At 37.4% G+C, this 27,308-nt stretch overlaps 1 protein-coding gene across 2 annotated transcripts in view; it reads right to left on the minus strand.

Moving 5' to 3' along the window:
• The window catches only part of TRPC6 (transient receptor potential cation channel subfamily C member 6), a gene marked incomplete at both ends in the record, with an annotated part of 91,449 nt that overhangs the window by 21,478 nt on the left and 42,663 nt on the right, over positions 1-27,308 (minus strand). For both annotated transcript variants that reach the window (XM_079539778.1, XM_079539777.1), the window contains 3 exons: positions 2,463-2,627; positions 4,636-4,824; positions 11,048-11,822. In XM_079539778.1, coding sequence (XP_079395904.1) covers positions 2,463-2,627; positions 4,636-4,824; positions 11,048-11,822 — 1,129 coding nt within the window. The remainder of the gene's footprint in view (positions 1-2,462; positions 2,628-4,635; positions 4,825-11,047; positions 11,823-27,308) is intronic.

The raw sequence follows: 27,308 nt of genomic DNA on the forward strand, positions 1-27,308 counted from the left end.
AGTACATGTTTCACAAAGGAGAAGAGGACTGGCAACAAAATGGGATAATGTAAATGCTTTTTAAGTGGAACAATTTCCCAGCTCCTCATGTAATGGACAGTAAAATTCAATTTCTTTAGCCCTACCACACCGTAAAAGAATTATGGGTATAACTCTCAGAACATACTTTGAGAAATAAATAGGGACTGATTAAGTTACTACTTCAGAAATCCCAATCCCGAGGACTGGAAATAGTTAAAGAAGATTGTATGTCAAATTCAGATCCCCTATCTTGGCTAGAGGCTGAAGAAAGAATGCATTAATTCATAACATTAAAAATATAAATTGCATTATTAATTATAACTGAAGAGCTTGGACATTATAAAGATTCTCAGATAAACCTGAAAATAATTTTTAGTCCTTCAAAATGTCATGCTATTAAATAGTGTATGAGAAGTTTTGTGTTAATTATCTCTGTAGTTATACTGATTTACCAGCTGGAAAAGCAGAGTAAATAGTTCAAAAAACTTTGAGGAGCCTCCAAGTGGATCACCAGCTAAAACTCAACTAAGCGACAATCTTTAGCCTTTCCAGGATCTGGCACTCATGAATTTCTGCCAAATTAACAGGAATCTGACCACAGATTTTTCTGAATACATTTTTTCTTCCTGATGTGAAACTCTCAATTCAGTATTTGTGGCCCAAGTTCAAATTGTCAAATTTTTTCCTAAACAGGAAATTGTTTATCTGTACAATAAACAGGTTGAGATGCAAATGTTACAAAGACAAAGGCTGACCCTATTTTTGGCTTTCTCAGAGCCATTGCATGAGAACTTAAAGAAATATATCAGAAAAATTCCAATGCCAGCTGTTATTTTCACTGTCTTCTTTCTCTCCTATCACTGTGCCCTACAGGGCCAAATGATGAAAGACAGTGGTCAATTTATCTCAGAAGGAGGAGAAAAAGAAGTTTTAAATTCCATCAGATCATACACAGAATGGAGTCTGTTGATATAATGTTCTGTATTGGAACAAATCTATACTGAACTTAGACAGCAAACATTTTTGTCTTCTAAAATCCAAAGAATCCAATTTTGAAGTATGAGTGAAGCACAAGAAAAGAAATCACAACTGGTAAAAAAGTATTCTGTGTTTTACATTTGCAGAATACAATGGAACAAAACCAATTGAACATGTACACAGATGACAGAAGGAGATTATTAAAAAGCAACAAATGAAGTGAAACTTAAAGGATCTTGTCCCTTGCAACTAGATATTAAAAAGCTACTCTGAAATAGCTTTTATAGAATGTACAATAGTTCAAAATGGCTTGAAGATCCAATAAATCACTGAAAAGGGGAAATGACAAATAGATAAGTCACTGCTATGGTTGAAAAACAATTACTAAAGTATGTTGAATTTCAAGGTGAATTTTAAGTCCAAAGAGCTCAAAAAAATCCTACTATATAGGAAAGTGAACATGACATTACTGATTTTTATTGTCCAGACTGAAAGAAATGAAAAACATGGCAAAACAAAAACTTTTCCCCATCATAGAAAAATGAGAGGGGAAATAAATAAAGCAAATACTTCAGTCTTCCATCAACCTTTCTTTTCCCCTGGAATCATCTGCACACTGCATCTGGCCTGTTAAAATAATGGATGAATGTCATACTGTGCCCTGTAAGATCCATTTGTTCCTTCTAATATGCTCTCAGAGGAAAACTTCAGTCAGTGTCCATTTGCAATGGATAGTGACTAACTGAAGTAGAGTTTCAGAATAAGTTCTAGAGAGGTCAGAGACTGTAACCTGTTCCAGCAGAAAGGCCTTCCACAGTGTATGCATCATTCAAGCAAATATAGTAGTAGCATCCAAATCCAAACAACATGTTATAAAGGGATACAGGGGAGCCTGAGCAACTGCTTTAAGAACTTCATGGAATATAATGAGTATTAGCATCATCTTGAAAAGCCAACATCATTCACTTTGACTTCTAGAAAATCAATGACGATAATTTCGGACATTAATGTTTTGGTGACTTTTACCTATTAATTTTTAATCATCAAAAATAAAATTGCCTTTGAGTTAATATGAGTCAACCCACAGCTTAAGCTTAGTCTAGCTCTGTGTCAATGAAAAATGAAGATCCTCAGTATTTGACTACTACAACAACAACTAAATGAAGAATATCTTGACCCACTGTTTATAAACTAAAGTTTTTACAAGACATGTCTTGCTCCAATATGTTTACTTAACATACATTGTATTTAACACACATGGTTGCCTAACTTAATTACAATTGTCAGAACATGCAACCCTGAAGCCATTATATTCTAATTCAGTTTTGAGATAACAGATTTGTCATGAGCTATTTGAGCATGAAAGTAGCTTGTAGCCATGTTTCAACACTGCCAGTCAGGAATCTACATGCGGATGATAACACACATTAATAAAAGGTCTTTACAAGATTCTACCAACTGACCTTACTGCAAGGGGCAATCCAGTAAGCCATTGAAAGGAATGGCAGTCCTACTGCAACGGCAAGAACAACCAGAAACTTCACCGCCATAGTCTGCTGCCGTAAACCTGACAGATTCTCATACCAGATGGAGAGAAGTTGTTGCTGGCAGTTTGGATGTGCTACAAACTATAATAAAGAAAAGGAGCACAGCAAAAGTATATTATTATCAAAATGATTTTGATTAAAATAGCAGCTATATCAAATGCGTTAAGACTGTGGGAATAGCAAAAAAAATCAACAAATATGCAAAGGAGCACTAACAAGGCTACAAGAGAAAGGTTTTTTATGAGTACAGTCTTCCAGCATGCAGGCACATCGCTATCAGCAAGAATAGATGCATTAACCCTAAAACAGTTTAATTTTATTGACACTATGTTCTATTACAAGCTGTTAATTTCCACTTCACTGCAATTATCCATCATCTATCTGTGCAAACTCCACTTGTTAAAACTTTTACGTTGGTACTTCAGAAATTTCAGAACAGAGTCTTTTGTTCTGCAAATGATGGTACAGTCTTTGGTCATAAAAGAAACAAATGTGTCATATCTTCACCTGCTAAGGTGGAAAATATCACTTTTTTAGCTGGTATAAGAATATAAGTGTCATTTCGGTAGAACACTGCGTAAAGGCTATTTGTAACTTGGTTATGGAATCCTCTGGGCAAGTACTGCAAAACTGAGAAGTCTGACTGGTAACCTTCTGTTCTGTTAAAACTTCTAAAAAGTGCAAGAAGGGTACAAGGTTACAAAGGTAGTAGTAAAGTTAGGCTCTTCTGCACATTAGATTTTAAGTCTCAATTTGGAAATACAGTTAGAAGTTTAACTCAATCAATCCAGTATTTCTTCTACAATAAATTCCATTATTTGAAGTATGACTGGTTGAAGGTGCAAGGACTGTCTTTATACATAGCAGGCTAAAGAATGTGCCTGCAGGTATCCAGCTGAAGACAGAACTTGCACTGAAGGCAAGATACAGACTCAAACATCATGAAGGACCCAGTCAGTGTTGTATCTGCCCTTTGCAAGTTGCTTTAGCTCTTTTTAGTGAGTTTTCCTTTTCAAATGTTTTGTATGTTCACGTTCATTTGCTAGGAGGTGCTCTTTGGTTAAAATGGCATTCTTCTCCTTTTCATGAACACAGTAAATACTGCTACAAATGTTCAATGTTTGCCCCAGAGATATGAATTCAATTTCTGCTGAAAATTTGCAAGTCTTCCCAGACAAACTAGGTCTGTGAATTGAGTCCATGCTAGATTTTCACACATTCTGATTCCCTTTTTATTTATTTATTTTAAATAAGAAATAGTTTATTTTTGCTGTGTTGACCAGATCTATTTCACTATGTAGGAAAAGTTACCAAGGGTGTTGCTGCTCTGAGAAAAGACAGCCCTACTTTAGGGTAACTTGCTTTCAAAGTACATTCCTGAGTCAAAGTCTTGTGTTCCTCATTTCTACGAATCACATACACATAACTTCTGGTTCACATAAACATCATCTGAAACTTTACAACCTGTATTATCCAAAAGAAGCTCCTGGGTAATTTTAGAGCCTTCGTGCAGCCATTAACTCAGCCAGATCCTACTGTGGAGCATATTTCAAGTGCGGATCACAGTCTTAAACTGGCAGTAGAAAGTAAGCCAAAGCAGATATTATAATTTGTGTTTTTGACACTGCCTGGAGCCCAGTGTTCTTCAGAAGCAAAAACCACTGCACTGTTCTGTTTCTCTTACATCATGTCTTTGATCACCATGGAGAAAAATACACATTTTGTGTGACACAGTTTCAATATATTTTTTTAGCTCTCCGAGTATACACTTCCAGGCTGCAAAATGAGTGCATATTTCTTTCTCTTACTATTATTTCTTTTGGACTGAAAGTTAAAGCAAGTAAAGATCTAAACATTTGCATATAGCTTGACATTTTCTCAGAACCATTAGATTTCATACTCACTTTGACCAGCATCCACCCTTCATACCTGCTTCCTTCTATTACAGGCCGTGTTTGTAAAATACACTGGACAGAAGGGCTCAAATGTTCATTTAAATGTCCTAAAGCTTCCAAAACATAAACACTTAGTAATTCCACATTTTAATATCATCATGATGACACATGTTTGATCACAAACAATTGCTTACTTTTTTTACTTCATATTTGATTGCGAGTTTTAAGCGGCTAAGGCTGGGGCGACTGTGTTCTCCATTACTGCTGTGACTCGTCTCTACATCACCATTCAAAATAGCTTCCACTTCTTCTGTGTTTCTGCACAGATCAAGGAGTCCAACTACAAAATCCTTGCATTGCATAGACAATTTCTTGTAATCATTCTGGAAAAGAGAGGAGGAAAGAAGATGACTTGATGTTTAGAGCTAACAACAGAGGAACGCTTTTGCATTCCAGTAACATGTTTGAGAGAATCAATAGGGGGTTTTTTTGGCATCTTACTTTTCTTCTGGAAATTAAACAGCATTTTGTTACTTCCCCTGAATTTTCTTTAGGAGTACTATTTATCTTATCTTTGTCACCTGGATATCTGTATCATCAATTTTTATCTCAGTTACTTCTCAAGACGTGCATTAGACCCAATTCAAAGTAGAAAACAATTTTAGAAATATTATATGGCATTATTTTAATGACTATTCAAGTTGAACTGTATAGCATGGAGGAAATGATTTTTCTATTCACCACAGAAATCTACATAACTAGCTCAAATGTGGAAAGTTACACTCGAGGTAACAAAATTGGATAAGAATAGTATTCTACGGAGAGCACAACTAAACAGCTTCCCAACTTCCTTGAGAAATACTCATGCATACATGCAAAACTTAAAACTTCCAATATTTTAATTTTTACTAATTTTTTCTACTTTTAATTTACTACTTTTTACTAACTTTAGGAATTCTTTTAAAGTTGTAATTATTGTATTAAAAATACAATTTTTCCCAGAAGAGGGAATGCAAAAAAAAAAAAAAAAACAACCAAAAGTAATAACAAAACAAAACACTACCATACAGTCATGCATTCTCTAATTTCATGTTCAAAGTAAATTTCTATGAATACTGTTATTACAGGAACACATTTCTACCTCTTCTGATTTGATCTTAACAGCATTCTCTCTTCTCTGGTTCTTTCTGCCTGCTTAGTCCTTTCTTTTTAACTACTTCTTCATACCAAGTGCTATCTAATGCACAGCCAGAAAGACAAAACATTATTTAACACAGAACACCCTAATTTGTTTGCTGAGCATGTACTTCATACACGTTTGTCCTTTACTAACCACAAAACAACAGCAGTTAATTACTTGGATGAACTCAAGAACTACATCAGAATTTTACATTTCATTTCCCTTAGATGGATGCAAAAATTCATAGACAAGTACTTATACACACCACTGTATAACTACATGTTTGTGATTTATATTTTTAATAAAGTAATGTGAATCAGATAGCTCAGATCTATCAGACAAGAGAACTTTAATGTCATTTATCTACACAGAAGTAAGAAGCTTTAATAATAAAATGAATCTTTCTGTGACAAGTTGTGTATTTTATTATTGTATAATTTAATTTGTCTTTCTTCAGAAGAATAACTATAGAGATTAACCAAAATCCTAAATTCTTAGCAGTACAGGAAGATATTTTTTGTGAGTAACATATCACCTTCTCTCTGGCTTTCATTTTTGTAACAGCATCTAAGATAAGATTTAGTATTCAATTATGTTAATAGTGAAAGTTAGAGGGAAAGCAGCCTTTTGAGATTCCTAGATGAAGGGGATTCAAAGAATCATCTGATGTACCCTTTCACACGAGCTACGATGTGCAGATTTAGGCTGATATCTGACACAAGAACACCAAATGGAAAAAGGGAATATTTACAAAGTTATGAATAAAACAATTTGGCCTACATAAGTAACTATTTTGTAATATACTGGTATGGGCATATCTTGTGATATGTCATCTAAATATGTGTACCTATATGCACATTAACACGCTCATTAGCAATACTTGCCTGCTCTAGTGCCTGAGACATGACATAGATCTTCAGAACAGGATGTGAGGAGACAATATCTCCGTGGTAGTCTCCGATGCATTTCAGCATTCTCCAAACAAAATTCAGATGTGATACCCTATTCTAGTGATTTTTTTTTTAATTCTAAATTTAATCCTTTTATTAAAATGTCACAAAACATTTTAATAGCCAGATACCCCCATTCACCTTTGTAGAATTAGCCCGCCGCCATTTCCACTCTGCGCACAGCATCATAATAGACTGTAGCTAACTCCATCACTTTCTTATTTGCAAGCATGATAAAACAGTGTTCCCTTCTGTGAAATACTGCCATGGCTGCAATCAATAGCAGCTGCTGAGCTGAAATCTCCCAAGTGGGGTTACAAAGGAGCCCTGGGATTGAGGCCATGCTCAGTATATCCACACTGTCCCTCCAATGGCGCAGGAAGGCCGCTGTGCGGCAGAGCTAGTCGAAGTATAGCCGAAAGCTAAGTTGAAATATAGTCGAAGCTAGTATGATCCTGCTCCTGTTCACAGTTTGCTGTCTTCAGATATATCCACCTATGAAGAACTTATTATTTTAGGGAAGGTTACGGAGGACAGGAGGGATGATAAGATGAGGGCTGCTCTGAAATTAATGCCTCCTATTTTAATACGTTGGCTATCTTCATCAGAAGCATACGTTGGTGGTATGGCAGTAGAGGCTGAACCTTCTCACCAGCATTCCATTACCTTTTGTTGCTGTGTGACAGGTGGCAGCAGAGGGGCACTCTGATAAACGGGCAGTGCATTTTAGCAGTGGCAACAATTGCAATGTGTCACCACTGCTGGGGCAGATTTTTATGAGTTCATCACTAGCAAAAACACATAGCTAATGGTGGTAGCTTCACTGGAAAATAGTGTTTTGTAGATCAGAATTTTCCCTATCAAATAGTGTTATTGTGCTCTTTGCATTAATTGTAGTTTTCATAAAAAGAACTAGAAGGCATTATTTTTTGGAGCAACCTACATATCTTAAACTGCTGCAGGATGATTTGTTAGGGGCTGAGCACAGGTAAGGTACCTCCAGTCAGGGAACTTCATCACTAACAAATCAAGTCTGTTCAATTTCAAAACTGTCTTGGGCCCATTGTTTCCTCCATCCACTTAAATGCATGGTAACAGACAAAACGGTTAACTGCAGCACATGCTTCTCTCCATCTCACTGCCCCTGTCACAGATGCAGATACTTCTGCCTGTCTCTCAGTTCTCCTGTCTCTTGACATTGATATGAGCCAAGGGAAAATGTTCTATTTAACTCATTTTTTTCAGAATGGCCAACGGCACACAGAGAATTCCACAAGTTTTCTTCTACAGCAAATTCTAAACATAATCAATTAAAAAAGCAGCCCTCAGGAACTGAGAAGGCAGTTTGCAATTAATTTACATTTGGAGTCACTAAAAAGAATCAGCCCTTAGCTTTGCAAACAGGGAGGTGTGTGCTTCATTCAGTGAATGTGACATAGCTGTTCAGGCCTCCTCACCAGCTCAGAAAAATCTCTTTTGCCAAATTTTGGCACCCCATGGCTGAGGGGACAGGCATTTACAAAGGCAGACAAATGCATTATTCCCCTTACAAATACAGTCCTTATTCCTCCCATGCCTCAGTTCTTCATCTCTAAAAGGTACCGTTAACTTCTCCCTAAGAGAGCTGAGACTACTCATGATGAAGAGTACAACCTGATTTCTGTTGGTGTGTAAAATTGAAAACAGACAGAAAATCAGGCTTTCAGATCATAATTTGGATTTTGTTTCTCATCAGAAAAACAAAACTCAGAAGGCTTTTTTAGGGGTATTACTTTACAGCAGACATTTATTGATAAAAATGCAGTTTTCCACTCCATCTCATTACACAATAAAACAGTGTGTTGCCATTAGAGCTGCAGAGGACTTTGCACTAAATACAAATCTTATCCACTTTGAACAGCACTGGGCCACAGCTGTTCCTCTCAAAATTCCAGGCCACGTCTCTGCAGGACAGCATTCGTCAGACATCATCTCCATCCTTACAGACAGATATTAGCTTGAGGGTGAGCAAATAATTTAGATTAAAAAGAAAAAATAGAAATACAAGAACAATTCCCCAGTGTTCTGTATGCTTTAAAGCTTCATGCTTGGCTATGAAACTGCCAAAGAAAGGAATTTATGCCTCTGCTTCTTGCTGTTTATGGCACAGATTCATGTTCAATTTTACCTTAAAAAATACTCCATAAGCAGTGTAAAACAAGTGAATTTTACAATGATGTATTACCAGAAAATTCTATTTTCAGTTAGGCAAGTTTTTGAATACTTTAAATGGCTCAGGTAAACTCTAGGTGGAGCTAAAGATTTATCATGTCCAGCTAAACTATGCACACGAAATATTTTTGCATTGATTACACTAACAAGTGTAGCACATTTTAACCAAATCCATATTTTTTCATTGAGTCTACGCTAGTGAGATAATTGCACTGAAGTCCTAAAATAAAATGAGGGGATGTTTTATTATAAAAATTGCTGGGATATGAGCAGGGATACAGGCTGGCAGGAACCCAGACAAGTCCAGGCTCAGTAAGGATGCCAGTGTCCATTTCCTGCAGCTCTGCAAACATAACCTTTGTGCTGTCTGCACTGAACCAAAGTCTGGTAGCCCTCAGTTAAACCCTCATCCTGTCTTGATACTGTAAATGTTACCACTTGTTAATAGTGTAAATGTTACCACTTGTAAATGCACATATAAATATTCTCTCTAGTCTTTGATATTTATCCAGAATTACCATGTGGCTTCAGTACTTGCAAAAATATACCAAACCTTATGCTGCCAGCTGTCTGCTTCTGGTGAAACCTTAAATTAGTGGTGACTTAAACTCCAGTACTGACTTGTGCTCCTGCTCCTCACTGCTCCTATCCACTTACGTTCCTGCCTTAAAGCATATGGATGTCCCAAGCAGAGATTGGCTGATGTACAACAGCTCTGCCTCTTCTGCAGCCTCCTGCTTCTGCTGAGTGACACTACTTCAAAATCTAATTTGCAGTTCTTTCACAATACTATCCTGGAAGTAGAGTTCTAATTTCAGAGAAGACAACTGTGGCAAAAAGAAGAACTCTAAAGAAAGGTCATGCAGGGCTGAGCAGTCACACAGAGCAGGTTGCACAAAGCCATTCACTGAACTAGTCCATCTTTCTTCACTTGTGAGCTCTATTTCCTTCCCCAGTAGCATCAGGGACAAATTCTGGCTCCCTTGTGCATCAAACATTCGAAGAACAATCCTTGCTGATAGTTTGAGATGATGATGTTATTTATCTCTATCAGTCAACTTGTGTTACTCGAAGTGCAGTAAATTGAGCTATACAGTCCCTACAAATCAGACATGCCACTTAGCAGGCTGCACTTATGGTGTATAAAAATGTTTATTTGTTCTGTTCTAAATTTACTCCCTTTTAAGTTAATCAAGTCCTTTTGTTCTCATCTCCAGCAGCTGCTGAAGTGAAAGATACAAGAGAATGTGGTTTAAATACTCTTCTCTAAACTGTAAGTGCAAGCACTGGATGAAATATGAGTCCACTGAGATCTCAAGGATTTCCGCCAGAAACTTCACGGGACAGACTTTCATTCTCTGAATTAAGCTGAACTAATTTTGCTCTTATCAGAATCTGGGCCTTTGTACTGAACTGCCTTTTTATCAGCACACAAGTTCTCATACTTGTACCTTTTCCATTTCTGTTCCCCATCTCACTGGGGGGTAATGAGCAGCTGTGAGAAGCTAGGCTGTTTGCAGGGTTAAACCACAACTGCAATCCACCATTAATACTGCCTGTGTTTGCACAAGGTCTGACTTTTCAGCCACTGAGAGCAAAAAGCTTATATTTGTGAGACTATTACTGTCTGAAATACAACTAAATGTTGCCCATCAGTGTGAAACCACCACTGGAAGAAGGTGGATTTAGACTAGATACTAGGAAGAAATTCTTTATTGTGATGGTGGTGAGACACTGGAACAGGTTGCTCAGCTAGATTGTGGATGCCTTCTCCCTGGAAGCATTCAAGGTCAGGCTGGATGGGGCTTGATGGGACTGGATGGGGCCTGGACGGACACAAAGGGAGATGTTCCTGCCTATAGCAGGGGGGCTGGAAGTAGATGATCGTAAAGGTCCATTCCAACCCAAGCCATTCTATGATTTTATGATTCTATGATAAGTATAACTGAATAAAAAAGATTAAGAGATATACAGAAACAAAAAAGAAAATCAGCATATTAAAAAAGGACAACATTTATAATCCTTTTAGTAAATAACTAAAATATTGTGAGAAGTGAGCAAAATTTTTCAGTCCAACCATGAGAAAATATTGAGTGTATGAGTAGAACTATTTCATCTGGCTTGCACAAGTGACCAAAACATGCCACCTTTTATATTATCCTACTGATTTACGAAGATGATTCCAACCTTTTCCTGTTCAGAAGAAACATCTTTGATTGAAGTTTGTAATTCTGTGTCTGTCAAATCAAATCTTCTTCTACTCACCTTAAACTCTTTTTCAATGTTGGCAAGCACAGCCAGCTCATTGCTTAGCTCTAAGGCAGTCATTACGGGGTCTTCACTGGATAAGGACAAATAAGCAGGGCTGGCCAGACCTTTGTAGGCATTGATTCTGGACCTAGAATGGCTGAAAGAGTCATGCTTTTGTTTCTGGTTGCATTCACTGCACTTGCAGAAATAGTCATGTGGTCTATCAATCCGAGCCCCTTTTCTCAGTAGAGTGTAGACAATCTCATACTCATGGCAGTGAGCAGCCAGAATGATTGGTGTAACATCATGAGAAAACCGTGTTCCATCTTCATCATATGCATAGAAGTCATCGTGCTGAAGCTCTGACTGGCTAGGACTTAATGCAAGCCTCTTGCCTTCGGCAAATGCGGGATGGTTTAGGATAGCTTCTACTATCCGAACATAACCTTTGCTAATAGCCAAAAGCAAGGCATCCCCAACCCGAGATAGGTTCTCCTTTTTCAGCAAAAGTTCTGTGATCTCCAGGTGCTCATTAGCAACGGCTAACTGCAAGGCATTCTGCCCCATGTAGTCCACACAATTTACATTGAGTGAGGGACATTCTTCCAGCATTTTGCGAATCACTGGGATATTTCCATATTCTGCTGCATCCAAGAAGCGCTCTTCCTCAAGAGAAAGACTTGTGGAGTGGTCATTAAACATATATGCTGGCCCTCGACTGGCCTGTCTCCTCCCCTTCTCCCGGAGAATGGTTTGTCGTCGTAGTGCGAGTCTGTTCTCATTGCCTCGGCTGTGTGGAAACAGAGAAAGTATTAATTCTGCTGTATGACAGGGCATGTTGATCTTAAATAATAATAAATGAAATATTTTTAATAATTTATCTGTGGTGTATATTTAATGCAATATAGAGATTATAAAACCTGACTTTGATGCGTTTTGTAACTACTATCACCACACAGCTCTGGAATCAGTAGTGAGCACACTTTCTTTGAACAAGAAAAAATGCTATTCAATCATCATTTAAAACTATACTTCTTTTCTTATTTCTGTAACTTCTGACAAAGCTGAATTCTGCTTTACATTACAGAGGTAGCGTAACAGCTTTTAAGGTAAGGTTCTTTTTCAAGTTGACACAGAAACCCTCCTCTGTTTTTCTAGTACTTCTCTACCTATTTGAACTTCTCATCTTCTCATTGTTGCTTCATATTCCACCCTTCTCTCCAATGTGCACAGTAATTTCATGCTTTTTGTTTCAATCTTAAAAAAACTCAAAAAGACTCGTTTCAATAACATTTGTACACGTTGACTCCACTCTCTGATTAGAAGAATATTTTCACCAGAAAACATTCAGCTAAGTATGAGAATTGCTTCAAGAAGGGCAAAATTACATTTTGCTGGACGAATGCACCACTTTGTGACATATACTCTTGCTCTAGAAGAGATATTTTGAAGGACTTCACTGCAACAGCTGGCTATCATCAGATCTCAAGTTCATTGCTTAAATGTACATTTTAAATACAAAGATGACCTGAAGAATAGTATTTAGGTGCAATGACTGCCTTCAATCCAGAAACAAATGATAACAACAGCACATGGTAAAGAGAATAGGCCATGTCTACTCGGCTGGCAGGAGTCCCAGTGACACCACATGAACCTGCGTGGCCTCAGGCAACCTTTCACTCATAGCTCTTTACTGGGTCTGTTGTGCTAAGTCACAGCTCAGAGTGAAGCTAAGTCACAGTGTGAAAGGGGTCAGCAGCCATGGGATGTGGGATCGCATATCACAGTAGGATGAGTGAGCAATTTTCCAAAACCCCATCTGCCTCAGAAAAGCACGCAGGCACACTACACTTGCTTTTATTATCCTTACTGCTGTTACTACACCAGCAACTATCTAACCTACATTTAGGCTTCTCCTCTGACTTGCTGATCCTTTTCTAATATCTAGAAATAATTGCTCATTCATGAATTGGAACTCTATATAATAAAAGCACACCTACTGTGCTGTATGACATCTGTTCCTCCCCATCTCCTCTTCCTTTTCATTATTACAGTTCAGAAAGTTGATCTCCTCCTATTAATTCCTTCATTTAGTGGCTTGCCACCGAATTATTCTAGCATTACAACAGCTCAGAAATGCAAGTAGTTCTACTACTGAAAATGTAATCCATCCCTCACTTGTCTTACTCATGAAGCATTTAATTATTACAACATAAAATGAACCATTTCAAAACTAAGCTTGTTGAGGAATGCTGAATTCTCTGCTGTGGTTTTTTTTTTCAGGGCAAAATATCCTACATTCTCTCTAACAAGAAGAAAATCTAATTCATGACACTATCTCTGCCAACTAAGTTCCTAATCCTCAACAGAAATTCAACTGCAAATCATTTTCTCTCCTAAAATTACTCTGTTAATCTACTCAATATTCACTGCAACTTCATCTTTTTTCCTTTTTGAATATTTGAATAGTATCTTAATGATTCTTTATATACATATGCTTACATACGCTTCAGCATTTTCAGTATTTCTCATAAAATAATTGCAAGCAATATTTTATTCGTTAAATATGTACCAATTAATATGAATTTGAGTATTTAAACAACAAAGTAAAATCATCATTTGAATCTGACTCAAAACTTCTTCACAAAAATTAGCAATACAAAATATCTTTTAAGAAAAATCTTCCAGACGTTTTATATTTAACCTTCCTACAAATTTCCTTCCTGCTTTTTGCCTTTTCTGTTTAGAGATACAGTCCTCTGCAGCACTGGAAATGCTTCAAATTGACCATGTCTTAAACTGAGCAGGACAATTCTTTGCAAGATATTTAGAGGTATAGAAAGTAGGATATCTCAAAATTGATAACTATAACATTGCTCAGTATGCAGACAGTACTAATAATGTACAACTATGGTAAGGTTGTAAGGTCCCAACGCCTTAGTCACAATATAGAATAAAAATACATTTCTTCTTCTCATCTTCTACTCCTTGAGATTGCTCTTGAGGGCTGTCTCAGTTCCTGTGGTTTCAAAGCATAAAAGAAACCTTAGGTAGATATGCTAATGTATTACAGATGGATATGTTACATCGTTGGTATAAAATTTTCCATCCATATTTTCAGAAATCTTAAAATAAAATATATATGTGTTCATAAGTCCTCCTCTGGAGAAGTTTCATTAAAAAAAAAAAACAAAAAACCATAAAAACTAAATGATGATAATGTTATTGTCATTGGCAAAAATAGTGATGCCCAAAACTGAAATCCATTAAATAGAAGTCAGGGTTGTTTTTTTTTTACTTACTTGCAAGCATTTTAGGAGGAGAAAATAGGCATCAGAGTCCCCAGATTTGAAAGTATGGTCTAAAGGACTGATCCTGAAAAGTTCAAACATGAAGTATAAAAGTCTGCTGGTAGGCTGAAAAGACAAAAGACAACTATGGGAAAAAATGGAGAAAAAAAAAGGTGGGGGAGGCTGGAAATCTGATAACATTTAAGGTTCATGCACTGCATGAACATAGCAGGGTCATAAATAGTGGGATCAAGTGCACCCTCACTAAGTTTATGCATGACACCAAGCACTGTGGTGCAGTTGATAACACCCGAGGAACAGAATGCCATTCAGAGAGACCTAGGCAGTCTTGAACAGTGAGCCTGGGTGAAACACATGAGGTTCAACAAATCCAAGTGCAATGTGATTGTGGCAGCCCCTTGCAATCAGTACAAATTGGAGGAAAAAAAGGACACAGCACAGCCCTGCAGAAAAGGACCTGGGGGTACTGGTGGATGGCAAGCTCAATAGGAGCCAGTAGTGTGCTTTCGCAGCCCATAAAGCCAACCATATCCCCAGCTACATGAAAAGATATGTGGCCACCAGGTCCTGAGTTGGGGAGTGACCCTGCCCCTCTTCTCTGCATTGGTGAGATTTCACCTGGAGTACTGCATTCAGATATGGAGTCTTCAGTACAGGAAATATGTGGATCTGTTGGAGAGCTTCCAAAGGCAGGCCACAGAAATGATCTAAGGGATGGAACATCCATCTACCCTTTAGAAATGTATAAAAGCATTTATAGGATCCCCTCTCAGCTTTCTTTTCCCCAGGCTGAACAGATGCTCCAGGCCTCTAGGCACCTTTGTGCCCCTTCCCTGGACTCTCTACATTTTCCCATCTTGAACTGCGGAGCCCAGATCTGAACACAGCATTCCAGATGTGGCCTCAGCACAGGCAGAATAGAGGGGGAAGATCACCTCTTCCACATGCTGGCCACACTTTTTAATGACCCCCAGGATACCATTGCTGGCCACAAGGGCACACTGCTGGCTCACAATCAACCTGTTGTCCACCAGAACACATGTATCCTCTGTAGAGTTATAGTTGAGGGTTTTAACCAGGCTTGATGCTTCGTGAGCCTTGCACCTTCCTGGAAAAAAGGCTTTGTGAAATAATAATAAAATTTTGAACAAGACAACTATAGTCAATTCTTATAAAATGATCAGAACTGTGCAATGCTTGGAAAAAAAAGATATTTTTGTGGTGAAATCAACTGGAGCTAGAGACAAGAAAACCAATACAGAGTGTAGTTATGTATCTTGCAGAAAAACGGTTCCACCAAATTTACTTTAGCATCAGTTGGTTTTAGAATTTAACTAATAAAAAGTAAGTTTTGCTAATGAAAGAAAACAAATTTCCAAAAAGCAGATACAAAAACCGTGGCTGTACTGCTTTTAAGACATTTTATAATGTGATGCCATGCCAGTTCACTGAACTGTGAATTGCCATTCTTAAGAGATATTTAGAAAACCAAGTATCATTGTGTCAGATTATTGTAAGAAAGATATATTATATGTTTTTTTTTAATTATTCTTTTCTCCTTCTACTGCACTTTAATGAATGAACATTTTCTGATACATACTGATTTGCCCTTTTTTATTCTGTAGTTGAATGATTTATAAATGCAAGAAGTTATTAAAATCATGGGAGGAAATCCTAAATGAGCAGAAAGAATAAAGCATTATTCGGTCAAAACCTGCACCTTTAATGAAATACAGGAAAAAAGAAAAAAAAAAAAGAAAAAGAAAAAGAAAAGTTCGAGGTGATTACTTTAAACAGGAATAGCTTTAATACCGGTTTAGAAAAATATAGGAAGCTTACAGAGTTCAAGATGAGAAAATTAGCATAAATGTAAAAATAAAGAGCATGTAACTTCTTCCTGAGCTACAGTTCTACAATACATAATACTTGTATATATGTTAAAAATAAAAGAGCTTGCTTTCAAAATTAATTTATACATAGAACTGAATACCGTCCTGTCAAAAAAAAGAAGTTGGAAAAGCAATTTATTACAAAATAGCAAATATTTAAACATATTATCTAACAGTTACATGTAGCTATAAATGTGATTGCTCTTTTAAATTGCTTTGATATTATGTAGTCAATCACTCATTTGACTTACACTTCATTTTCCTATTTCCTCCTCCTTTGGCCTGGCTGTTACGCCTCAGACCTTGCTCAGGACTGCTAATACAGTCTTGCTCAGTACTACGACTGTGAGTCAACCATCTTACCCCATAAATAGTGAACAGCTCAAGAGCCCTTAGAGCTCTAATCCCAGTGACATCTGCGTGTGAGCTCCCCAGCTCCTTCTAAACATTGTCAAGCTTGAGCGACTATAGTTTCAGGGTAGAGTATGTGGAATATTTGCAGGTGGTCCCTTACTGAAAGGTCCACCTCTTGTGAGAAGGTAAACTTCCAAGGAAAGCTACACGACATCTGACCTTAGGTGTGTACAAACACCATGGGAGACTTCCATGCTGACTCTAGGAAGAAAAAAAAGCAGCATAGAGTCAAACCCCATGATCATCCTTCAGGGATGGGGACTTGATCATAAAATCATGGAATCATCTGAATTGGAAAGAACTGTTGAAGGCCATCTACTCCAGCTCCACTGCAGTGAATGAGAATATCTGCAGCTAGATAAGGGGTGCTCGGAGACCCACCCAGCCTGATCTTGAATGTCTCCAAGGATGAGGCTTCCACCACCTCCCTGAGCAACATATTACCCGTGCCTCGCTACCCTTATCACAATTTTTTTTTCTTATATTCAATCTAAGCCTCCCCTCTTTCAGTTAGAAAAAATTTCCCCTACTGAAGAGTCTGTCACTTTATTTACTGATGAAACTATTGGAAGAGACCGACTATCTTGTTTTCCAGAGTCAACTCTCAGATAGCAGTTTTCCATCTTCCTGTCAAAAACATGTTCTCGGAGTAAATTTTGCAAAACAAAGGCATGTTTGACTATAGTCATCTAAGCTGCACTTCAGTGTAAGATAATAATATTAAAGTGACCTTAGACAGAAGGAATTTTAGGGAAAGTACAGACAAGTCAGAAGGACACCACTGGCTTCTGGGGCCAGTCAACAGGCTAAGCCTCCCTTCCTCCTGCATAGGGACACCTATTGGAAGAGATACACACACAGCTACACTGAGTTCTTCTCCAGAAAACTTAGAAATCTCTGTAGAGTTATTCCATCATTTAACACATTTGACCATATTACTGAAGCTCTTGGTTAACCTCACATGTTATGCAGGCAGTACATTTATCACCGGCAATTCAAAAGAATCTGCAATCTGTTGCTTTAATGAACTGCACTAATCTAGCCATGAGATTTCTCATTGGGCATAGCCATATTTCTTAAGGGTGGTTGCGAGAGCCAATTTGAACACAAACAGATGAACTGCATGTTATTTGTTATAGTTCATATTTTGTGTGATAGTTCATATTTTGAATGAGACTAGAATTATAATGCTGAATTTGACATCACGCAGAAGCCAAGCTCAGCCACCTCCAGCCCCTCTGAATACAAGCTGGAATGCAAAGGGGTGCAGGGGGAGATATTTTCTGACAAAACTCCTTGCCTTTTCCCAATGACACAGGGTAGCAAGTAGTGAAAACTTCCATCTATATCTGAGAAATCACTGGGCAATTTAGCTCTTGACTTAAATAAACAGTTTACTCATCAGTTGCTCAGTTTCCTTTCTACTTAGTTGTTTGATGACAAATGCAAATATTTTCACAATAATAAATGAAAGTTTTATTACTCAAATTAAATGTAACTTCTTCACAATGTTTGCTAAGGAGTCAAAACTCCAACTGAAATGCAACAGCAAGGCACTTTTATAGAATTACGTATTACAGAAGTTTGAGTTTCTAATCCAGCTAACGAATTTAAAATAAAAATTTTCTAATCAGTTCTGAAACTATGCAGTATTTTAACCCCTTGAGGACTTCTTTGCTCTGTTCAGTAAAAGCCACTGTAGGTGTTTTCTCAGCATGAGTTTTGCCCAACTCAATAGGCAGCAGAAGCGGGCAATGAGTAAGGTAACAAGTGTCATGTACTCATCTTTGATCTATTTCTTACATTTAGAAAAGGAAAAAATTTGACATATTTTAATTAGCACATCAACTACTACACATTTTGTTATGCACACAGTATGTGCCTACCCTAACTCTGCTGCAATTTCTCTCTCCATGGCCTCTGCAGGCCCTAAGATGAGATGACCATCTTCTGACAGATACACCGCAACAACTCTCACCTTCGAATTCCCAGAGCAATCACATTTCCTTTACCTTATTTTACTTCAATTCATTTTGAAGATCCAAACTCTCTTTTACTAAGTATTTATTTTCCTCCAAATCATATCACGGTATCTTCCTCAATCCTTCCTCCATCAGTTTTCTTCCCATTCTTTCCATATGTGCTGCAAGCACACATGAATCTAACTTCCAAAAAGCCACAGTGCCATTCTCTATCAAGGGAATCGCCCACAAACACTAAGTTCAATTTATTGACGCTAATCTCATCAGTTCCTACAATCAATAAAGGCAAACAGACACCATTACAAAAGGATTCAGAACACAAACTTCTCTTTACAGATTATAGGAGTACAGTATATCAAGTATGGAAAAAGCAGCACAAACAGTTTCTGAGTATAAGCTTGCAGCAAAAGGAGGGCTAAAGAATTCATGTAGAGCCTCCGTTCAATGGGGTGATGGACCTAGTGACCGAGGACATCACGGGTAAGGCAGGTAGATGATGCTTTTTCTGCTTCACTTTTTACTGTTCTGATCTCAGACCTCAGGGATCCATAAACCAAGTTGCAAAGTGAAGCACTCCTACATTTGAGGAAGATTGACCTAGACTGCAAATAAACCAGCTGGATCCACAGCCCTGAAACCTTGCATCCAGAGCTGGCAGACATCACCACTATCATGTTCTCTGTCAGCTATGACTGTGCACAGTTACTAGGAAAATTTTTATCCATGGGAAACAGATGTGCCCAAGTTTTTAGCTCCCCATTGGCTTCAGTGTATAGTATCACCTTAAACTAAATGACAATCACCATAACAATTTAAAACATGTATTTTTACCTGCTCTGTAAAACTTATCCAATATAATGAAATGATTTTGATGACTTTGGGTCTGTGTAAAGTCAAAAGAAAAACCCTTGAATTCAACAAAACTAGCATTTGTTTGTTTCCTGATTGGCTAACTGAACTTCAGTTAACCGGCAAAAAGTATAGTTTGTTAGCTGACTTTATCTTTCATTTCTTAAATAATAGAAACAGATTATATTTATATTCCAGCAACGTAGTCAGTATGATTTATCAAAACAAAGAGTAATCATTGCCCATCAAAAACACTCAGAATTAGGTTTTTTGTCCAGTATAATTTCCTCTTTCCTTGCCTAAATATATAAGAAAATCTCTGCTTAAATGGAAAAATTAGCACATACATTCCCTAGGGAGAAGCTCATCTTCTGGCATAGCACTTATTACAGACCGAAATAGAATACTGTACTGTTTGCTGTAGCATATCTTTGATGCTGAGCTCTAGAATTTCAGTGTAGTTTTTCCCTCAACCAATATATTTTATACATATGAACCAAAATTCCCATTTTGCTCATTTGCAATTACAGTTAATTAAAATTAAGGCTCTATAATTAGAACTGGTTTTCGCAGTACAACACTATAAATATGTTTACTTGCAACAGGCAAAGCAAATAATTCTACTTCAGAATTTCTGTTTAATTAGATACACACCATAAATATTAATTGGGGAGTTTGTTAATAAAGGTATAAAATACTTGGTTGCCTCCAAAGGCAAGGAGAGGAACTTGATCCAGAATAGTATATTTATTTTACCATTACTGGCATCTTCTCATTCAGTCAAAAGAAAACAAAAAGTTACCTGTGTTATGACCCATTAGCCACATTATTCTTAAAGTAGCATGAAATCTCAGCCTTTACAAACTGCTGGCTGCAACACATAATTAATGCACTCTAGCAGCAATGTAGTCAAAATGACTGTACTAACATATTACTAAGAGCCAGCAAGACCAAACTGTAATACTTGCACCATTTTGGATACCATATTACAGGAAGGAGTTCCACAAAATAAGAAATAAAACACAAAAGAGCAGTAGAGGTCATATAGTCTCTATTGCATTTTCCACTTAGAGCATAATAAAGTAGATTTTGTGAATTATACTGGATCACATTCAAGTCATCTAACTTCTAACTTCATAGCAACTCCTACAAATCAGTCATGTGGATTTATTCTCTACAAAAAGAGAGAAAATTAGATTAGATTAAGTTAAGGTCTTCTTCAATTTAGTAGGAACATGGAGCACCAAAGGATCATGGAGGCAAGCCCCTTACAAGCATAGATATCATCTCAAATGGTTCCTGTAAATATGACTCTGACTTAATGGCTCTGACTTAAAAGAAGTCAATTTATTGCTGGGATTTTCTTTTCTCTCACTAGTCTCAATAAAAAACTAACACAGAATTTGATTGTTCTCTCAGAAATATTCATCTAATTTTCAATCTAAATTGAATAATTGGCCACCTTAAATTTATCTGATTTAGTTTGTAAATCAGAATTGCCTTTCAAATTAAGTAGCAATTTCACCTGACAATGTTTACTTGCAACACTCAAATTCATAGCAATCATGCATGCATTCAATCTTTATTTTGTTTAGCTAAATCAAGCTAATCCCACTTCCTGCTACATCCATACATTGCACTTACTACAGAACAAAACTATACAGTAACCCCATTTGTCAGTGTTCACAGTAAAACGATCAGCAACCATTTTGTGTTAAAATGTACATCGTTAATTATCTCACTGGTGCATTTATATCCCAGAAACCACCTGGGCATTAATGACTCTTCTGGTGCCAGAGATAAGTCTCCTGCCTTTGCAGGTTTTCCTTAATCAGCTGTTGGGAAGTGAGAGTCTGATTTATGAACTGAAAGAACTGTGTCAAAAGATCCTATTTCAAACCTCAGCTCTGTCCAAGGACACTGACTTTCACAATGAAGAGCTGTGGAGATGGGAAAGTTTGGGAATGGAAAAACTTTTGAGCATATCCAGCACCCTAATCCAAAGTAAAAAGGTTTTTAGGAGAATCTGTAGCAGTAAATAAAGGCTGAACGAGCGTTTGAGTGGTGAGAGTTTAGACTCCTCCTTTTCTTTTGCACTAGGTACTGTTTAAGAGTACTCTGCTAACTCATTTAAGCTTGTGGTTTGGCTTTACTTTCAAAAATGTATTAGCTCTGGAGAAATAGTATATAGCTTCTTAGGAAAGCCAAGTTCTGCACCTTGGCCACAACAACCCCAGGCAATGCTACAGCCTTGGGGCAGAGTGGGTGGAAGACTGTGTGGAAGACATGGACCTGGAGGTGTTAGATTAATCACTCAGCTAAACATGAGCCAGCAGCATGCCCAGGTAGCCAAGAAGGTCAATGATATCCTGACTTATATCAGAAAAAGTGCAGCCAGCAGGAGCGGGGAGATGATCATCCCTCCGTACTCGGCCCTCGTGAGGCTGCACTCAAGCGCTGTGTTCAGTTTGGGGTCCCTCATTAAGGAAAGATATTGAGGCCCTGGAGCATGTACAGGGAAGGGTAATAAAGCTGCTGAGGGGTCTGGAGCACAAGTCTTATGGGGAGGGAACTGAGATTGTTTAGTCCTAGTCTCCTCCTAGAGAAGATGAGGCTCAGGGGAAACCTTATCGCTCTCTACAACTACCTTAAGGGAAGTTATGGTGAGGTGGGGTTGGCCTCTTCTCCTGCATAAGTAGTGGTAGGACTAGAGGGAATGGTTTTGATTTGCACTAGGGGAGGTTAAGGAAAAATTAGGAAAAATTTCTTCTCCAAAAGAGTTGGAAGGCACTGGAACAGGCTACCCAGGGAAGTGGTGGAGTCATCATCCCTTTATGCTTTTGTCTTATAACTAAATTTTAGTAAGAGAGACTGTAGTGAAGCCATTAACGTAAGTACACTCATGCATAAGCAGACATAATGGCTGTAGTTTTCATTAAGAGAAAATAGAAGTATTCTTGTGTAACACAGCCTTGAAGCATGGCTGAAGAATAAAAGGAGTTACAACTGCCAGCAGCATCCTAAAGAGATATATTGAAATCATAAATACTCTAAAAGTAGAGAGAAAGGAGGCAGTACAGCATGTTGTCACTCTGGCTTAATCACAGGTTTCTCTACGTCTTAAAGCTCAAGAATTTTGAAAAATGGCCAATTACTAAACCTGAGAATAGTACACACTGCTTGTTGAAGCTCAAGCACCTGGCTGAAACAATGTTCAAAACACAGTAATCAACTCCCGTCCACCTATCTGGGGAAGATTTCAGAAAACTCGAATCAAACAAGATCCATACATACACTGCAGGCCTTTAGTAAGACTTTTGTTGTTGTTGTCACCCATAACATTTTAAATGCAAACTAAAGAAAGAGGTTGAATGAAACTTTGAAGAAGGAGCTGAACAGTTGGAAAATTGTAGTTATCAATCCAAGGTTATAAAGACAAGTTGCTCAGAAAATCTTAGATCCTATTTAGTTATTTTCATTAAGTTTTGTGTATGATAGAGTAGAATCTTCAAATTTCAAATGTTCATACTGAGAGGAATCAAAAACAGGAGGAAAGCAAGGTTAGGGTTATAAATGTATCTGAAAAGAAATGGTCTAAAATAATACCATGCAATTTGACATTAAGTGAAAATTTTTATCCCTAAGTAAGAATAAGCAAGTGTACACTAAAATATGGGATTGGCCTGGGTTAGCCTGAAAGGAACAGATATGAAATTACATTGGGATTACACAGTCTTGTAGTAATGAGTAGGCCCTACATTTCAAAAACAACCAAGTGGTCTAGCAGATGACAACAGAACTGATCAAGAGTCTGGAAGATGTGAAATGAAGGATGAGCAGGCTTTGTTTGGTCTAGAGAGGACTGCAGGAAGATAATGTTCAAATTATAGTGTAAAAGAAGGGGATATCTATTCAGATCTAAGATTGCTAAGTGTCCTGCAGCCCTGAAGACCCCAAAACTTGTTGGTAAGAAGGAACAAGCTTATTTATAGAAGAGAGGATTACTTGGATATTCTATTCTTTAATATTTCTTAATTATATATATATATATATATATATATAACATACATAAAAAATCCGTTATGTAAGATAATATGTAATTTTGTAATACATATCCACACTGATATAAAGATTCAAAGTTCCCCCATATGCCTCAGAAGCAGGTGCTAAAATATAAGTGGGTAGAGCTGAAGTGCTCTGTAAATAACAATTCAAAACTATCTGTGGAGACTTACAGAAAATATTCCAAATAACCAATGACAGTGACTGCAGCAGAAATGAGTAGAAGTGGGAAAAGCTCACAGCGATCATCCCTTAAATATTTTATTTTGCAGCACTTGAAGGGTACAAATAAGATTTATTTCTAAGTCTTGGCAAACTTTTTTTAAAATCAGAAGATACACAACCAACACCAAAAATGAACTATGTCACCTTTGCCTTTAGAAGTGTTTTCTGAAGTTACAGTAGAAATTGATGCATCCTCTGGGACTTCCCTGATATTTCGGGACCTGCACTGCCATAGGTTTTTACTTAAGTACAACTGAAAAGTGTTTTCTTGAGCTGATTTATTATGTCGTACAAATACTTTTACACAGAAGTAGTTAAAAACAATCTGATTCTGAAGAGGATTCTGCTGTCCACAGCCTGGTTAAAAGTTCATCTGTTGCTTGTGAAGCTGGAAGGGTAATGGTCTGATTAACATTTTCTTCAGGGAACAGCAGGAGATATTCCTCTCTCCCCTCGAAAGCAATTCAATGACTACTTATTTGTCTGATGGAGAGAATGCACACAGCATAGGCCAAGGAACCATTTCCTAGGCTCCTCATTTCATTTATCATTCTCCACCAATAAAACTGGTGGCTTATTCAATAATGCAGCAGCTGCTCATCACTGAAAAGAGAAAGACAAACGAATAGAAAAGTTTAAGGAGATAAGTAAGAAAATAGTGTCTGCAGAAAAAATGGTCCAAAGAGGAAAAGCAATCTGGAAAACTGCAACTGAATCTGCTTGAAGGAGATTTATCAGAAACAACAAATAAATGGTTAAAGAACTCTGCTTCCTGTAGATTTCAAATGAAGAAATGGAATTCATATTCCTTCCTAAGCAAAGAAAAGGAGATAAACAAGTCCTTTACCATCCCAGAACCTGCTGTATACTATACTCGGAAGGCAAAGAAAACAACAGATTATTAACACTGTAAGCTGGTATAACACGACAGATGACACCTAGAATGGAGTTGAGAGTGCTTAGTGTGGAGTGCCTTTTATCACTCTTTCATTTTGGGATTAGCGTAATTTTAAGCTTCAGAAGACTGCCACAGAACTGCTTTTGTAGGACTGAAAATACTGTTGTACCTGAGGACACAGATACTTTCATATTGGCTGCTGGAAACTTTTAACAATAAGACTGGACATTACATATAAGATTTGAAGTTTAATTTTAAGGTCACTGCTGAAAATCTGAACTGTTATCATCCAGTACTTGATGATCTTGCTCGGAATTGTATTTATTTCTGCTAACCTGCATCCTTTATACTAACACATTTCTACGGAAATATTTTTGTAGAATGCAGAATGAATTCAAACTTCAAAATGCACTTTAAGTGCAATTGCTTAGTATCACTGTGACAGTTGCTAGGAAGTAGTTTTTTTAGAAAATTTTCTCGCAGAGGGTATGTGCCCACCAGAGGGAACTCCTTACTAAGCCTGGAACTTGATAACATCAGTCCCCAACATTCATAGCTTCCCAATAAAATTTCACAGCACCAACTTCCTTATGTGTTTCCTTGGAAGTAGCTTTTGAAGCTTCACCACATAATTTTTTCTATATCTCCTACTCCTTGGGAGAGTCAGTCCAAAATTCTTTGGTTTCAGCAATACTAGACAACAGTAAAACTACAATCAAATAGTTATAATTATTCAAATTAAAACTAGTATTTTAGCTAAAAGACTGGAAAAAAACATTAAAAGTCAATTAAATATAAAGTATGACTTTAAAATAAATTTCACAACTGGCTATATTGCTACCTGGTTTGTGTTTCTTACATAAAACACCTAAGGTATGAGTGTTTCACAGACTTCACTGCCATGTGTTTTGTAGAACTAGCCCAATATAAACTTATTTCAAGGGATAGTTTAAATTCTTTATCTATTTTTACAGTCTTATCCAGGGCTATTCTCAGAGTAAATAAGAGACTCTGTGATTCTAAAGGTACTTGTATGCCTTAGGAGTTGGGCCTTAAACAATCTCCATAGGTCTATCTGAGCTTGTATGCTCGTAAACATCTTGTGTTGTTTCCTCTCAGTCAGCCAGGCGGTGGCTAGCTTTGTCACTGAGGCTGATGGTTCTTTCTGAGGCTCACTGTGTAAGCGCTGAAAAGCTATTTATCCTTTGAGAAATTTATCCTTTGGTCACCTGGGCATGAGCTTGCTGCCCACCTCAAAACTTGCATTTTATGGAACTACTACTGTTGTACAGTACACAGGTAGGGAAGCAGCCAGTTGTGCTGCCTCTGGTGAGTTATCAGTTTTCATTACTCACCTCATCAGGAGTAGACTATCAGTAGCTGTTGTCGCAGAAGACTATTTTAGATAACAACTGCAACATGGTTTACCACTTCAAGCAAGCTTCTTATTCTTTTCCCCAGATATCATTGGAATTCCTGTGTTAATAAGCTACTGAAGTTAGCAGTCTAAAAGCCCAGTATCTGACTTCATCTGGGATGGTTATTCAAGATCCATTTGTTTACCTAAATATGAGACCACTGATCAGTTCACTAATTAGGTCAAGCACTGAAATTCCCCAAACTCCCCTAATGTCATTTTTTCCTATTACTATCATTTGATTATTGCTATCATAATATTATTCCTGATGAATTGTAGACTTAGGCACTAAATTCACTTATGGTAATGGTCCATGCTGCTTTTTAAAATGAAGCTTAAGCGTTGTCCAGTTAGAACGATAGCGATTAATAGAATGGCTGTAACACAAACACAGCTGTTCTCTGTGACAAACATGCCTCCATAAACAAAACATTATTACATTAGTAATGAAGCAGCAGACATCAACAAGATATCCCTCATACAGCTCTCTGGAATGTTGTGCTACCAAGGAATACGAGCCTGAGATCTGTGTCCCACTGGTTATAAATAAAAGCACTTAAAATAGAGCATGGATACTCGTACCAATGTTAAAACTGGGTAGAAATGAAGCAAACTTCTATTTTACACACCAAGTTGATCTTGGTACGCCCCTTATGGAACCTTGAAGATTTCTTAAAGAGAAACTGACTTTCAAAATATAAATTACTGACAATGTTCTGTGTTTCAGAAACCTGGTTAACATTAGATACTGATCCCACGAAGACAAAGGGACAAATACAACGGTTTTATTTATTTGTTTGTTTTAAAAGTTTAAAACTGATTTCTATTCAATTAAACAGCTTAATTCCTACACCATTATAATCTACTTGATGCAGCAGTTTTGCTGCCTAGTGGATTAGGTCAGGATTTTGTTTCATGCATATTCTTGCAGAAACACTCCCTCCTCTGCTCATTGCTGCTCCAGTACCATGTCATTTGCTATGGTGATGTAAGTGCTGGAACAACTCCAGGCTGACCTGAACCAAGGAGCTTAACCAAAGGATGGTATTTCTGAATAAAATGGTTACATTAAGCCCAGCTCCTCAACCCAATTTATCATATAGATGGAAACACTTGTGTTGGTCCATGGTAAGAGGAGGTGGGAGGACAAGGAATAAGTGATGGAGAGCAAGCAGAGAGAGAGGCTTGATCCCTTTGGTGACAGTAATTGTTAAAGTTGGGTCCATGGG

Source organism: Tetrao urogallus, assembly GCF_951394365.1.
Source record: "Tetrao urogallus genome assembly, chromosome: 1".
In the NCBI taxonomy this organism is placed as follows: Eukaryota; Metazoa; Chordata; class Aves; order Galliformes; family Phasianidae; genus Tetrao; species Tetrao urogallus.